The sequence below is a fragment of the Phascolarctos cinereus genome, unplaced genomic scaffold, assembly GCF_003287225.1.
Source record: "Phascolarctos cinereus isolate Bilbo 61053 unplaced genomic scaffold, phaCin_HiC Scaffold_1;HRSCAF=81, whole genome shotgun sequence".
Classification (NCBI taxonomy): domain Eukaryota; kingdom Metazoa; phylum Chordata; class Mammalia; order Diprotodontia; family Phascolarctidae; genus Phascolarctos; species Phascolarctos cinereus.
In genome coordinates, this window is record NW_027555514.1 from 39084060 (window position 1) to 39101310 (window position 17251).

At 38.4% G+C, this 17251-nt stretch overlaps 1 protein-coding gene across 6 annotated transcripts in view; it reads left to right on the forward strand.

The window, feature by feature from the left end:
• The window catches only part of ATP2C1 (ATPase secretory pathway Ca2+ transporting 1), a 123933-nt gene that overhangs the window by 54212 nt on the left and 52470 nt on the right, over nt 1-17251 (forward strand). For 5 of the 6 annotated variants that reach the window (XM_078151535.1, XM_078151527.1, XM_020987262.2 and 2 more), the window contains 3 exons: nt 13489-13599; nt 14611-14727; nt 16463-16552. In XM_078151535.1, coding sequence (XP_078007661.1) covers nt 13489-13599; nt 14611-14727; nt 16463-16552 — 318 coding nt within the window. Of the gene's footprint in view, nt 1-3945; nt 3965-13488; nt 13600-14610; nt 14728-16462; nt 16553-17251 lie in introns of those variants that run through there. The other variant, XM_078151526.1, reaches the window with a different exon arrangement.

Genomic DNA, 17251 nt, shown 5'->3' on the forward strand with positions numbered 1-17251 from the left:
CCAGCCCTGGATTTAGGAGGACCTGAGTTCAAATGCGGCCTCAGACACATAACATTTACTAGCTGTGTGACCCTGGGCAAGTCACTTTAACCCCATTGCCTAGCTCCCCCCCCCAAAAAAAAGAGGACCAGCCCAGAACTTCCTTCCAGTGCAGTGCCCAACCCTCACATTAAGTCCAAAGTCAGGAAGTCGGCTGGAGGAATGAGCAAACAAAAAAAGAACCCCATCATAAAAAGCTGTTATGGTGAAAAGGATGCTCAAGACATAAACCCAGAATGACACCAAACCATCTGTTTCAAAGGAAAATGCTGTGTGATCACAAATCCAATCATTCCTGGAAGAGATGAAGCATGACTCAGGCTATTTTATAAATGAAATGAGAGTTATAGAAGAAAGATCTGAAAAGGGAATTAATTGCCTGGTTCAAGACCTTACTCAAGAAAATAATTCTCTGAAAATTAGAATGGACCAAAAAGAAGCCAATGTCTCCGTGAGACAAGAAGAAATATAAAAACAAAGTCAAAAGACTGGGGAAAAAAAATGGAAGAAAGTGTGAGGTATCTCATAGCAAAAACCAACTGACCTAGAAAAAAAAAAAACAAAGAATCAGTGGATTATGGTAATGCCATAACCCCCCAAAATGCCAAGACATTCTGTTTCAAGAACTCTTAAAAGAAAACTGCCCAGATCTCTTAGAACCAGAGGGCAGAGTGGAAATATAAAGAATCTGCCTTCTGAATGAAATTCTCAAATGGAAACTCTCAAGAACATTATCACCAAAATCTAGAGCTTCCAAGTCAAAGAAAGAATGCTTCATGCATCCAGAAAGAAAGAATTTAAGTACCAGGGAGCCACAGTCACAACCATATACCATTTAGCAGCCACCACCATGCCTGGAATATGCTATTCACAAGGCAAAGGATCTTACTGTCAAGAGTAGCTTACCCAGCAAATAATCCTGAGTATAATCCTGTAAGGGAGAGGGGAGGATGGGCCTTTAATGAATGAGAGAACTTCCAAACATCCTGACCAAAGACCAGAACTGAGGAGAAGCTTTGAATGAAGGTCAAACGCAGTAGTGAAGAGCAGCACATAGATAATCCCAACTGAATAGTCGCAAAGAACTGCCCAAGGATAAACTGCTTACATTTCAATATTGGCAGGTGATCTGTGTGTCCCCTTTAAATCCTGTCATCATCAGGGGCCTTTGAGGAAATCTAATTAGGTAGGGCCTAGTAGTAGTTCTGTTAGGTCATTGAGAGGGAAGGCAGAGGAGGGTTAGAGAAAATTATCTCATGTGATCAGGGTGCTCAAGTAGGCATCTAGACAAATGAGAAGGGGTGAGTGGAGCAGTTGAGCCTTAACTTGTATAAACTGGTCTAAGGAGAGAAGAATACATAGATATACATGTGCGTATGCATACTTGCATACAAAAATACATTTCACCCAAGAGGGAAATAGGAGAGAAAGAAGAGAAGGGGGAATGAGAGAGAGGGTAGGTTAAGGGAGAAATTAATTCTAAGCAAAACAAACACTAATAGAGGATGTTCAAAAATATAACTGTTTTTCAGGTGGCAAATAATGGGAATCTGAGAGGTGTATCCATAAACTGGTGAGTGGCTAAACACGTTATGGTATATAAGTACGATGGGGTATTTTTGTGCAGTAAGAAATGATGAAGGGGATGGTTTTAGAGAAACCTGGGAAGACTTATATGAACAGATGCGGAGTGAAGTGAACTGAACAGGAGAACAATTTACACAGTGATAATATAAGGAAATCAAACAACTCTGAAAGAATTAGGAGCTTGGATCAGTGTCATGATGGATCACAGTTCCAGCAAGCTAATGAGGAAGCTTGCTCTTTACCTCCTGAGTGAGAGGTAAAGGACTCGGAGTGCAGAATGAGACCTGTAGATTTCTTTTGGCAGATGTCCATGGTGAAATTTGTTTTGATTGACTCAAGTAATACATATTATCTTGAGGATATTTAAGGATGAAATTGAATGGAGCACAACAAACCAGCTGAAAATGGAAAAGATCTGCAGCGATTTTATATCAGATTGTTCTTATCATCAGGAACAATGGATGGGGCAACTAGGTGGTGCCATGAATAGAGCTCTGGTCTTGGAGTCAGGAGGACCTGAGTTCAAATTCAGCCTCAGACACTTACCACTTACTAGTTGTGTGACCCGCCTCAACAAAAAGCAAAAAACAAAACAAAGCAGTGGAGACACCACGTTTGGACTCTTCACATACTAATTCTGGGTGTGCTGCGTGAGGAAATGGACCTAAGAAAACAGTTGGAAAGAGCAGCTGGATTAGTCCAAGGATACCCAGAGGAGGCTTGAGGCAGCCTCTTCACCGCCCCACCCCACCCCGAGAGGAAAATTTAAGCATCATTATAGATTGTTTTTAAGGTCTCTTAAAGAAGGGAAAATACTAATGCGTTGGGAAAATCTTAGACCTGGTTGTTATCATAGGCTGGCTAGAGAAATTAAATGACTTCTGACGTGAACATCTGCTCTCATTGCCCAACACTCCCCGGGCAGTGAAGTTAATTTTAAGAGCATCAACTCTTTCTTTGAAATTGATAGACAAGATTTTTATGAGCAGTCTACAAGTGAGTTCTTGTTGAAATTTTAAGAAGGGAATAGGCAAACTTAGGCAAATGCTATTCTTTCTACAGCGTGGTATATGGCTTTACATTCACACAATCAACTGAAAGGTATAGAGGAAACAATGCTTGGTTTTAACTATAAAATTAATGGTTTTGATTTTGATAGATCAGAATATTGCCTTAAGGGCTCACTTCCAGCAAGGTATTTCCCATGCATATTTAAAATCCTGCAGTGTTCCTTGAAAGATGTAAATTAATTTTTTCCCACTCTATTAAGTGAATCATAAAACAGAGATGGTTGCTTGCCAGAGGTTTTAGGCAAGACAGTCTTGGGAGATGTCTGGTATAGAGTCACTCAATCAATCAACATTTATTAGGTACCTACTATGTGTCAGACCTGTGCTAAGTGACAAGAGATTAGTTATAAGCAGTGTGCTGATAACATCAAGCCCTGGAATATTTCAGAACCTCAGTAACTGAGGCTCATAATCAGTCAATAATCATTCTTAGCCAAATGCAATCAAATGATAGGATGTGTTCAGTGCTTTGCAAATCTTAAAGGACCATATAAATTCTAGTTCTTGTTATTATTCACACAGGAAAAAGTAAGTAGATGAGAAATATCTTTTGTCAAGACTGTGTAGTTGGTGGACAACTCACAGAGCTGGTTTATCAATACATATAACATGATCCAGCACTGAGTATGGTAAACGTGGCTCAGAATCAAAGAGGAGGAAGAGAGTGGGCTGAATTGCTTTTGGAGAATTGCGTGGTGCTTCTTCGTAAAACAGGCCCATCTTCTTAATATCCCTATTCTTCCATTGATGACATATAGCTAGCTACAAGTCCTGAAATACTATCTCTGAAGACACACACACACTGACACATATATTTCACCAGTTCTTTGCTATCAAAAAAATTGCTGCTATAAATATTTTGGTGTATATGGGGACTTTGTTCTTATCAGTGACCTCCTTGGTATATAAGGCTAGTATTAGAATCTCTGGGTTAAAGGATATGGACGTTTTAAGTCATTTTATTAGCATAATTCCAAATTGCTTTGTACTTGTACAAATGGTCATACTGATTCACAACTCCACCAACAGTGCACTAGTGTGCTAGGCCCATACTCTCTCGGATATTGACTATATCCATGTTTTCATGCTCCATTAATCTCCATGCAATGTCATGTGATCTAGAAGAGGGTCCCCAGCATATTGGCAGCCCGACTTGGAGGATTTACAGAATGCTGTGGACAAGTCTTACTGGATGAAGGGTAATGGAGAGATTGCAGCACTGTTATGGAGACAGTACTCACGTTTCTCAAAATCTCAAACCTGGCAAGGTGGGTTTTCTTCCTCCTAAGTGTTAAATGAATAGATATATGGGTTTTTAAATGTGTAAAATAACAGGAGAGTCCATTAGCTTTATAACTTTCTTTTTCTGTATCTTATCTGTTCTTTCATTGTTGGGGATATAGATGGCAATTTGCAATATCAGCTATCTAATACATTAATCTACCTTGTCCAGGCAACAGATTTACATGTGCTTACATTCTAATGTCCAAAAGATAGCTATTGGCTTGACTATTTTTTTCTACCATTCTTCATTGAACTTCATGAATTTTACATTGTTGGAGCTCAAGAGTTTACAGTACAGTTAGGCATCTTTAGACACTCCACTGTTGTGGAGGTGATACTAGGTTCTAGAGGGCTGTGCCAGCAGAGACCAAACCTTCTCTAGCCTGTCAAGGTAGCGAGCCTCTGAGTAGGGGTCTCGTGATGGATTGTTCATCCCTCCGACTAGTTCCTCCCAAATGGGAAGGCTCAGAGAAGGGGTCTAGTTATGGACTGTCCTTGGGCCAGTCCTGCTGTTGTTCAGGATGACTTCTCATCCCACTGGCCGTCCTGTAAAGGACTGTCTGCTATGGTAGCTCTCTAGGACTATAGACAGAGTCGTGGAGTAGTTCCCCCCTGTAGAAGTAGCCAGAGTGATGAGATGCTTGTACTGCACAGGGCATGTAGTTTCAGTGTGTCTTCTAGTCATCCGTGATTCTGGATAGCTTTGCTAATTGTCATGGCTGAACCCATTGTCTTTGGCGTCTGAAATGATATGGTTTGGGATGAATTCTTTTTTCTTTAAATTTTAGGGGGCCTGTTGATAATGTTTAGGTTGAACATATATAAAAGTGTTTGCAGTTGATTCAGTGTGTATTATTCCTTTCAGACTATTAAACCACTACTTGATTATTCCAAGTAGTCTGAAAAAAATTAATACATTTTCTAAAGCTATCCAGCTTAATGCCTGCATAGCTTAGAACCTGGTAAGGTCAGTCGTTTAGTAGCAGAAAAAATAAGCTAAAGTAAATGTTCATTTTTCATAAATGTTATTTGCCTAAAATGAATCCGTGGTGTAGCAGATACAGTGCTAGACTTGGATTCAGGGAGACCTCAGTTCAAATCTTGCTTTCAGCATTATTAATCTACCTTGGGGCCTATAAAATGGAAATTAATAGAGTTAGTAACTACTTGGTAGAGTTGTAATGATTCCTGAACCACTGTCAGACTGGGGGGACCTGGAGAGGGGCCATAGTGCTGGAAAAGGCAAATGTCCCAGTTTTTAAAGCAAAGTGGAGAAAGGAGTTAGTAAACTACCCTGGCAAGATTTTAGAACTTTTCTCTTTTTTATTATTGTAATTAAAGAAGTGCTTAGTGAATGTACAGAAATGGAAGTAGTGATCCCAGAGGGATCCAGAACAGGCCATGCCAGGCTTATGTCGTCACTAAACTGATAGATCAGGGAAATGCCATAGATTGTCTTCCTAGATTTTGTGCAAGCCTTGAAAAGTCTCTCTCCTGTTATTTTTGCTTACAGAATGGAGAGATATAGGTTCAACAGTAGCACAATTAGATTGGAAACTGGCTGAATGGAGAGTTATTCATTCTTTAATGTTCCCAGTGGAATGCCCCAGATATATGTGATTGGCCCTCTGTTGTTAAGCATTTTTTTTATCAGTGATTTCTTTGAAGTTATAGATATATCATTATTTTTAAATTTCCTTTTTATTACCATGAAATTGATAAACTTTGGCAAACATGAACATTTCCCTACAAGGACTGTATATGAAATCATCAGTCTCTGCTATGTTCACATTGGGTTTTGCTGTGATATGTTCTAAATTTAAAATGGTAGTTCCAACACTTGCTTGCTTGTGTGTGTATTTCTGAACATTCTGTGGCTTTTTTTTTGGATAATTTTTTATTTTTACTATTACTGTTGCTACTCTTACTTACACCTCCTGCCCTTCTCCCTCCAACAAAAAAAAAAATTAAAAACCCTTCATCATAACAAATATAATCAAAGCAAAAGAAATACACACACTGGCCACATCAGAAAATTTATGTCTCATTCTGCACATCTGGTTCATCAGTTCTTTGCCAAGAGGTAAAAGTCCTGATTGATCATCAGTCTTCTGGAGTCCTGATTAGCCATTGTTGTTGGTCATATTTCTTGAGTCTTTCACAGTATGGTAACTGATTGTATGAATTGTTCCAATTATACTCACTTAACTCTGCATCAGTTCATACAGATCCTCTCATGTTTCAGTATCTGCCCTTTTCTTCACTTATGATATGCTAATATTCTGTTAGATTCATAGACCACAGTTTGTTTAGCTGTATACCAGTTAATGATACTTATTTTAATTCCAGTTCTTTATAACAATGAAAAATATTGCTACAAAATTTTTTTGCATTATTGAGCCTTTCCCTTTTTGTTTTAGTTTTTTGGGGGTACACAATCTTACCTGATTTGAAGATAACACAAAACTTGGAGGGATAGCTTATGTATTAGATGACAGAGTTCAAATTGGGAAAAAAAAATGTTCCTGGACTGAAAAGTTTGTAGGCTAAATGTGACAATATGAAATTTATTAGGAATAAATGCAAAGTCTTGTACGTTGCTTAAAAAATCAATTTCAGAAATCCAAAATTGGGAAATGTGACTAGATTGAGTTCATCTGAAAAAGATCTCTGGGTTTGGTGGGTTGTAAATCCAATATAAGTCAAGAGAGTGATGTAGCAGCCAAAAGGGCTAGTGTGACTTGGGTGGCATGGAGAAGAGGATCTCCAAAAGCAGCATGGGGAGAGTCCTGTGGCCCTCTGGCCTGGCCAGGCTGCTCCTGGGGGCTGTAGATGTACATGGACCACAGATGTTATACATGCATTAGATAATACACATTTTTTCCTAGGTACTTTCTGTCTGTTACATCCCTCCCTGTCCTTCTAGATCTAGTTCAAGTCTGCCCCTGATTTTTTTTTTTTTGCCCCCAACTTTCTGTGTAGCCTTCCCACACTTCTCCAGTTCGATACAATTTTCTGCTTTTCTGGTGTTGAGGTTATTCTTTGGCACTTGATCATAGGCTTTCAACCTTATGTGTTGATTAAATGTAATGTGGGTAGTTAATAAGCTATGATTGGCCACGTAGTTCTAGTGAGAAGAGCACTGATCTTGTAATCAGGAGGTCTGGGTTTATTCACATTTTGACTTTGAATCTCAACATTGTGATTGTGAGCAAAGCTCACTTCCCTGTTTCCTTATCTTGAAAATAGGAATACTGTTGATACTGCCTATTTGATAGGATCATTGTCAGGAAACTTAATATGACTGTTATAAAGTAGATTATAAACTTCCTTGAAACAAGAATTTTGTAGTTTCTCTGTCTCATGGTGCTTAATACATTGTTAGCACATAGCTGGCATTCAATGTATGTTGAATGCAGGAGTTCCTTGGACTACATGGTACAGTTCTAATAAATGCTCCTACTAACTCTTTTTTTTTTTTTGAAGCAGTTGGGGTTAGTTGACTTGCCCACACAGGTAGTAAGTCACACAGCTAGTAAGTATCAGAGACTGGATTTGAATTCAGATCCTTCTCCTGCAAGGCAGGTGGTCTATACGTTGTGCCACCTAGCTGCCCCTTTCCCTCTGACTTTTGAAGCAGGAATGTAATATTTTTTTCATGCCCCCAAAGGAGATAGAGCAAATATGATATATTAAATTGGAAATTTGAGGTGGAATACTAAAAAAAAATTATAATTTTGTAATGCTAGTCCATTTATATAACTGCTCTCCATATCTCTTTTTGATGACTTAATAGAGACCTAGAAAAGGTAGCAGACCTATGACTGAAAATGATTGGTTTGTTGCTTTATAGTGATACTTGTCCAGCCTCAAACACTTACTGGCTGTATGACCCTGGGTAAGTCATTTAACTAAACCTCTGCCTCAGTTTCCTCATCAGTAAATGGGAATCATAATAGTGCCTAACTCCCAGGGTTGTTATGATGATCAAATGAGATAATTGTAAAGCACTTAGCCTAATGCCTGGCACTTAGTTGATACCATATAAATGTTAGCTGCTATTATTATGTTTCAGTTATTTCATTCCCTAGCTTTTGGGAAAAACGTTCTCTCCATTTAACCAAAACTGAAGCTTTTTGCATCAGGTTCTTGGCAATAGCTCTGAAACTTTGGAGTATAATTTATGGAAGCTGAATTCAGACTTTTCTTGGGAAAGTAAGAGAGAGCTTGGCTTGCTCTGGTATTTGGGGTGAGTGTGGTCTGTGGTTTAGCCAACCTGAGCTGAAAAGTTATTATTTAACTGCATTTAGAAGCTCAAAAAGAATTGGGGAGTGGGGTGTGTAGAGAATATACCTCTTTGAGAAGAAAGGAATTAGAGATGAGATAATTAGTTCTCAAATGACTTGACAGAGTTAGATGCAAATTATAATTCTAGCAACAGCAGTTGTAAGCAAATGTAGTAGGATTTAGAATGTTTTTAGCCCTTCTTTAACTGTGGGTCCTGGTCTCAAAAAATTTGCAACAGTAAAAGATTTCTGAATGCGCAATGACCAAAAATTTAATTAAAAATCAAACGGGTAATGAATCCAAGGTGTTTCTGGCAAGGCTTGCTGGTGTTGCATCGAGCAACTTCACTGAAGCCTCGGTTCTGAATATGGAGCATGTGCACTTTGCACTGCACGTGCCCTCAGGCCTTGCAACTCCAAACAGCCTAAACTGAAAAGGGGTCAGGAGTGGGAAAAGTTTTTAAGAAACCCTGGATTAGATAATTCTCACTAGATTCGCCCCCCCCAAAAAAAAATCACTTTACCTGTTTTTCCCAGAGGAAATGAAAAATTGTGTTACATATTCTTGGCTTGTTGGACAGTCAGACTCATACTTGTAACCTTGCTGTCTCAGTTTGGTCTGTGGCTGAGTATTTTTTTTTTATGATGAAGCCTTTATTGGGGGATAAAAAAGAGAATAATAGAGCTAGATCTGAACAAGTTGGGGCAATAACCAAATAATCCTCATACCTTGAAATCTTTCCATTCGTGTTTAAATTCAGGACAGGTTAAAATGTAAGAAAATTCCTGTAATAGTGCTTATTAATGAGGTGCTTACTTGATCCATTAGTTGTTGATTGATAAAAGCCTTTTCTCTTCACTTGGCTAAATTTTTAATGAAAGCTGAGGATTTCTCTGTTGTATACTTAATAAAAACATTTTAGATTTTTTTTAACACATTCTTCCTAAATAAATGATTCTTGGATGATCGAATATAGTGAAACTGGCCTGCTTAGAAGTTTTCAGATTATTTTACTAATGTAGATTTAACAGATTTTTGGTAGCATTTATATAGATATAGAGTCCCATAGGAAAATATAATAAATTGGTTCCTGAAATTCTCAGTTTTTAGCCTCTTGATAAAATATCGGCAGCCCTGACTGTGCTTCCTTTGGTCCTATCCTATGGGTTTTGGTACCCTTCAGATTTGCCCTCTGTCATCTTTGGAATGGGAAGCACTACGTAGAGCAGGCACTAGCTTTTGGTTAACAAACTGCATAAAGAGTTATGTTTGCACCGTATGTTTAAGAGAGCCAGTTGACCAGCTGACAGGACAGTTTTCCTTTCTCGTTTTAGAATCTAAATTGAACAGATGAGTACAGGAGGGAGAGTTTGTCACATACACCATACTGCGATTCTGTTTTGTCTTGAGATAGATTGTGAGCTCCTTGGGAGCAGAGATGGTGGAGCTCAGCGGTGCAAGTTCTTAAGAAATGCTTGATGCTTGACTGCTCAGCATTTAGGTTCTTTTTTCCAAAAGAAAAGTAGGACATTAGGAATGTTCAGAAAACTGTTCTTGATTTAGAGAGGGTAACAGTCCATCTTGTTTAAAAGCAAAATTTTGGTTTTTGTGGTTTTAAAACATTGTTTCCAGCATCTGACTTCTTTGGACAAGGCTTGAGATGGGGAATGGGGTAAGAGGGTTCTTGGATCTTGACTTTTTTTCTTTTACTTTTTGGATTCTTGGCAGATAAACCTAGTGGATGGAGTTGGGGTTGGGAAGACTTGGGCCATAGGGTCTGCTTTTATCTTTCCCGTGGAGTGGTGTGACAATGGGCAAGTCATTTCCCTTCTGAATCTTTGGGTAGTAATGAGGTTGTTAGGCTCAAGTTAGATGACAGAGGCCAAGTGCTTTGCCATCTCTCAAAAAGCACAATTGATAATTACTTTCTAATGTTCCTGACTTTGATATTTCTCCACTTATACCTTGCTTTTGGAATATTTTCATCAATTCTTCTGTTCTCCTAGCTCTTCCCTTAGTCTTAGATGTGATCTCATTTCTTAGCTGTTTTTCCTGCAACATCTTTACTTCCTAATGTGAACCTACTTTGAGAGAATCTTCTGGAAAAATGCCAAGTCTTGATGTATTAGCTTTCTATTTGGCTGTCCAGATTTCATTTCCCCAAATATTAGAATATCAATAATCTCTTCAGGACATTTGTCATCTTGTAGTTGATTTATTTCCCTGGGCTAAGATGTATCCCTTCATCCTGAAATCCTACAAATATACACAGACAAGGAGGCATTGTGCCAGGTGCTGGGAATACACAGATGAAAAGCGGATGGTGCTCAGTCAGGCAGCTTCTCTGTAGCATGAGAGAGAAGTATGCTGGTAGGTATAGATCTCTGTGCTGTAAAGCAGAACCATGGAGAATTCTCCTGGCTTCTGGCTGAGAATTCCCGTTCCACTCCCAGCAGTGGAGTTAGTCTTCCCTGATTCTTTGTGGGTGCTTCCTGCAGTGTTCTGGTACATTCCAGAGGCACGTTCACCTTGCATACTAGGTGAACATGGTAGGAATGTTTATTAGTTGGCCACATGGAATGCTTATTATCTGTGAGATAGTAGTATCTCCCTTTCTGCTTCAAGTAAACCCTAGAGGTTAGCTTACCTTTGGATGGCCTGATTTCTGATTACCCTTTTAAATAAGGTTTTCTCAGAATCTGGTTTTGTTAAACCTGTTTATTAGTACTCTTAAGTTATTTTACAACCAGAATATGTATGAGAATTTTAACTTTATAATAAAGAAATATTAGGAGATATCATGATGCATTTCTTTAGATGCAGGTAAGGAAAATATAAGAGAGATCTTCTTAAAATAGCTTTGAAAAAATGTTGAGGTAAGTTTTCCAAAACCCATTTTCTTTTATACAAGGGACTTTTTATTTTTTTAATGTGGAGAATTTGGGGGCTGGGAGTAGGGACAGCAAATGAACCATGTATGCCTCAAGCTAAATGAGTATTTACTTTAGAAACCAGTTGCATTTAATGATTTGCCATTAAAATGGATGCTATTAGTCCTCCCTCAAATAATTATAAAGGGATTTCCCTAGATTAAAATTAACATGTATAAAGCTTATATAATTTCATTACGGTAGAAATATAGACATAGTGTATGTATGTAAATACTATTACCTACATAAATAGGTACTTAGTTATTATTTTGCATGTACCATATTTATATATACACATAATACATACATTTCAAGTTCAACTACCTGTTAGAACTGTTAAAAGTACTTAGACTTTTAATATGTTTGTGTTTTAATAATTGTTTTAGCTCACACTCATGCAATGCTTTAAGGCTTTTAAAACAGGTCAGAGGTAGGTACTGTTAAGTGGTATCTCCATTTTTTTTGATGGACCTTTTGTTTGTACCAGACCCCCAAAAAATCTGCACACTGTTTTCTTTTATATAGAAAGCGTAATCTTTCAAATATATTAGTTTTTCTTTTTTCTTTTTTTTCCAATAGAATTCATTTCAGCGTAGGCAAGGAATTTAGTGTTCTAGTTAGAATTCCAGCCTATTTAGCCTAACTCATTTTCTTGTTTTTATACTACTTTGAAAAGTTGAAAAATAGTAATAGGAGACTTGTTATCTACAGATTTTGGGGGAGTACTCTCTCTACCAATAGCCAAGCAGCTACTAATTTCTTGATATTTTTTCTTAAAAATAATTTCATTCTTCAGAATGCCGAGGAATCAAGAGAGGGCAATTCTATACTAAGACTGATTCCTGCTAATAGGGAGGGACTGCTTTCTGGTTTGGAAGTAATGGGAACCTTGAGGGTAAATAGAACCATTCCTCGCCTTGTTGAGTTTGACACAGAGAAAAGGCGAAGCAATCTGGGCATCACCTGACATGAGTTCTAGAATTTGGAGGGAGCTGATGTAAAGGTGCTCAGAGAAAGAATAGGAAAGATACCATAGAACCCAACTCCAAAAGGGAAGTTATTCCAGGATGACAAGATATCAGCATGGGATTTTGAAGACACATGGGGAACTGTTTCAAAAGAGAAAGGACAAAAATGTGAGTGCAGAGGAATTTACCACCTGGTTAGGTTTTGAAAAGCTCTGTGTGGAAGACAAAAGTAGGAGTAAGCCGGATTTCTGGTATGGCTCAATGGGGGCTGCGTCAGTTTGGCAGTAGTAGCAGTAACCTAGCCCTGAAGTTTGGCAAGTGATAACCATGACCAAGGAGGCAAGGTTGGAGGGTAGAGGAGAACTTTGGAATTGAGCTGGTTACTCAAGGGCAGAGATTAAGGAGGGAAGAAGGTGAAATTAGAAGCTGAATTAGAATTGGAGAAAGTGTTGGGGGTAGCAGGGTGGGGATGGGAGGTCCTGAGGAGCACAGAGAATAATTTTAGCAGGGGCAGGGCCTAGGGAAGCTTGAATGATAGGAGATTTGGGCCAAATGGAGGCTTATCAGAGGTTTTGATCTTGGAAATTGAAACAGGAAGAACTGGTTAATGGTGAGACTTGGGGTGTGACCTTGTCGTCTGTGACTGTCCTACAGTGGAGATTAGGTTGAAAGTTTTGAGGAGATTGAGAAACTGGGAGGTTAGAAGTGGCAATAAGGGGCAGAGGTAGCAGAGATGTATGGGGACACCCAGGAAACCGTAGAGCAGCTCTTGCCTCTGAGCCCAGGTTCCCTGTGTCCTGCTTCACCTTCCTGGAGGCCACTGGAGGCCAGCCAGGCGGTGTGGGGCCCTGGCAGTGAGCAGTGATGTGACTAACACAGGGAGTTGTTCCAATGAGAAACTGTCTCCATTCAGCTCGCCTGTGTGCTCTTAGCCATGCATTAGAGATAATGAGCTGGAGGATTATGAGCAATCCTCGGGATTGGATAGGTAAGACATCTGTCATGGTTTTTTAGAGCTACATAAGAGAGAATTTTTTTTTTAACTTGTGAAATGTATTCTTTTGTGCAACAGTGTGTTTTCACCTGCTTTGATTTTTGAAATGTATAATCTTGAAAATTAATGCAGTGATTCCAGGAAGAATTATTAAGATAATGGGACTACTTCTTCCTGTGTTGAATCTGAGTATATTAATCATTCTTTACTAAAAACCGAAGATAAGTGGTAGGGATTTAATTTGTAGAAATTCTAGACAACATCACCTATTATTGGTTGTGAAATATATGTTCTCTTTGCATGTCTAGACTTTACTTTTTGTTTCTCAGGTTGCACGTTTTAAAAAATTACCAAATGGTGAAAATGAGACAATGATTCCTGTATTGACATCAAAAAAAGCAAGTGAATTACCAGTCAATGAAGTTGTAAGCATTCTTCAAGTAAGTGATGGAGTGGGATTTTGGCTATTAAAAAATAAACAGGTTAGACTGTGATACTATTCAGTCAGGATTATGGGAACTGTACTACTGTTAATGAGAAATGGATTTGACAAGGTCAGTTTGTATTATTTGACATAGTTCTGCTTTTTAAAAATCCTTTTTGACTTATAATGATATTCATAAGAGCAGGGTAAAAGTGGAATTCAGATATACTCTTAAAATTTAACCAACTTTTCCCAAAATAATCGAACACATTTTATTTGTATTCTTACTAAGATAATCTTTTTATATAACCTCACTAAATCTTACATACAAAATGTTATGCCTTTGGTACCAGGGGACTTTAATGTATCCTGAAATGATGATAGAAGATAGTTTTAAAAATTGGACTTTTTTTCGTAGTAGCCACTTAGTACTAATGTTTATTGATTGATATTTATACACCAAATTTTAAAATCACCTAAATTGGTAAAGTGATAATGTAGCTTAGGATTTGTGATCTAGGATTAGTTCTAGCATAAAGCCTTTAACCAGGGAAAACTACTTACCCTTGAGTTGCAGCTGCTTCTTTAGTTTTGTCGTTGTTGTTGACAGTGATATTCAGTCATAAGAACTGACGTCAGGATGTGAAGAATGTGGTTAAATCTCTTCCAGTCCCAAGATCCAGCTCATTTTATGTTTTCTGTTAAGTTGGGAAACACATACTACTTGCTGGTGGTGATGGCTTTCTTCTCTCCAGGAGTGGGAATCTCTTTTCACTTCAGTGTTTGTAATTGATCCTACAAAGAAAAAAGTCTATGAACTGGGCCTTGATGGTTTAGAGAGAATATTCTGTTTTTCCTGTCAGTTTTAGGGAAAAGATTTTACAAAGAATTTGCAAGCTAGTAACTTCCTTTTTACAGAGCTTATAATTGACTTCTGTCATCTCTCTTCCTTCATTGAGGAACAAAAGAGCTTAAATAGTGTGGCGTTCGACTTTATTATGACAGTTTACTCTGCACAATCCAATAGGCTGATCTTCAGAATGGTCTAAACAAATGTGAAGTGTGCCACAGGCGAGCTTTCCACGGGTGGAATGAATTTGATATCAGTGAAGATGAGCCACTGTGGAAGAAGTACATCTCTCAGGTAAGACTCTTCCTCCTTTGTTTTAAAACAAACTTCAAACAAATCTCCCCTTCCTCTAACCCCCACCGGCACTGTCAGAAGCACTCATTACATCTTCATTTTCTCTTCGTGGTACAAGGTGCTGGTGGTGTTGATTTTTATTACAAGAGGATTGTTGAATTGAATCTTAAAATTCTCATACCAAGAGCAGTCATTCCAGATGGGTGTCTTCACATAGTAGTTGGGAAACATAAATGAAGATGAGTTGGGATATTGTATGTGATTGAGGATTCCTTATTGGGTCATCATAGATAGCCATTATACAAGGAGAATGGACTGGCTTTAGCAAATTGTTTGTCCCTGTGTCTAAAAGACCTTTCTTATTAATTTGTCTGCCTGATAATGTGAGTTAGAGGGTGCAGTAATAAGATTTTTTTAACATATTAATAAAGATGAGAAACTTTCCTCATAATTTTTTATAGCAGATTCTTATTTCATTTGACTAATAAAGACAAATAACTTGATAGTGTATTTACCTGCCTGTCTTCTACTAGTTAATGAAAAAAGTTTGCTAAATGGGAAAACTGAACTTGACCTACCAGCCATTCGTGATCTCTTGAGTGGCACAGAAGAAGAATGTGGGAGGTGACTCAGTACCGGGATCCTGGCGCCTTGCTTTTGTCCCTCACTGGACCAAAGTCAGCCCCCGTCTGTCCCTGAAGTGCCTTTTGCTAGGCCCCAGGGGAAGGTAGAAAGTTTAGCTAAGACGCAGGCCCAGTTTCCATGAGGGGCCACTGTCTAATAGAAGAATAAAAGCGAAACACAGGTGACTGTTCACAGTATTATTGCTTGGCCAGTGCAGAAGTGTGAACCCAGGCCCTGTGCTTCTGCTCTCCTGGCTCAGGCCCCGTGGGGTCTGAGGTGCCTTTAAAGGATGATTAGAATTTCAGCAGAAAGGGAGCGTGTTCTAGGAAACAGTAAGGCTGGAGTATAGCGTGCGTGAAGGGGAATGATAAAATCCTTGAAAGGCAGATGCTAGGTTGTGGCATGCCTCAAATGCCAGGCAAAGGACTGTGACCTTAAAAATCTTCAGTGGCAACAGATGGTGTGTCATATCTGTAATACTGCTGTGGCCTTATTCTCTAAGAAATCACAGGAATCCCTGCTGTCCTTCCTGTTAGTGCTCTATCGCCCTGTTCCTTACAGTAGAGGGGGCTTCTGTGTAACGTGGCCTTGCACAGAGATGCTAAGGAAGGGCTGTGGGTGGATGGGTGTGAGATTTGCCTCCCCAATCCCAGTCATCTGGAAGGTCTTCCAAGTGTTCAATCAAAACCTTTCTGCCTTTTTCTCCTGCCTCATCCTCACGGAAAATTTCACAAGAGCTTCACTACCATCCCTGTAATTTCACAATTGATTAAGTTCTTTCTCAGTCCTTTTCACTAGCCAGTCTCCCTAGAAGTTCTGCTGTGGTATCTGGAGGGAGGGCTGACAGCTGTGTTGGTGTGCCAGCTTGGACATTTATTTCCCTAGTAGAGACATTTCCCTTTTGTTTATTTGGAGTAGCAGGTTCTGAGTGAATATGCTTGTACTGCACAAGACTTCTGCTCAAAATGGAAACAATTCACAAAGTGGGCCATGGTGATGGATTTGCCTCAGTTTCCCCTTAGAATGTTTTCTGAGGTTGAGAATATGTTCCAAAGAACTTTGTTCTTGTTGAATGGAGTTCAGTTGCCAATTGTTTTACTTTTCCTTTCAGTTTAAAAATCCCCTTATAATGCTGCTTCTGGCATCTGCAGTCATCAGCGTGTTAATGCACCAGTTTGATGATGCCGTCAGCATCACTGTGGTAAGAATTAGAAGGGTTTTTGGAATGGGAAGCTGTGCTAAAGCAGAGTTTAGTTTTTCATTTTGATTATGCTTGAATCCTAACAAATTGAGACATGTTTCTTGCTTAATATTGTTCCATGGTTTAAGGAAATTAGTGTACAAATTCTCTTATTCGTCATAATAACAACTACTCGAGGGTCCAAAATAGTTCTTAATGTAAAATCTTATTTATATGTGCCAGATTTTGAGTATCATATTAGTTATAGATTGGTAGTGTGTACTTTTAAACCAGATTATTATTCCACTTTAAAAATTAACCATTTTTAACCACTCTATTATAGATTTCATTTTGTATGACTATGAGATAAAGGCCTGATTATTGCTAAATTAAAAATAAAATTTTTTCAAAGCTCTAATTTGCATTTTAAAGTTATGTTATTTCTATCCAACTTCTGCCCGCCCTGGTTGATTTTCTAATAGGGATTAGTCACCTGACTTTTCAGTAATTAGTGACTTCTTAGTTGTTCTCTTGCCCCTTTTCCTGTAAATTAGTTGCAAAGTTTTAGCGCCTTTACCCTATTTACAAGACTAAAATATCAAAGTGCTTTTATTATACTGATGAGGCAAAAGAATAATGGATATAGTTATAAGAGAAGTAATTTTACATGAAAACCATGCATTATAGATGAAGTTTATTGACTTCAGAAAGCTAACTCTG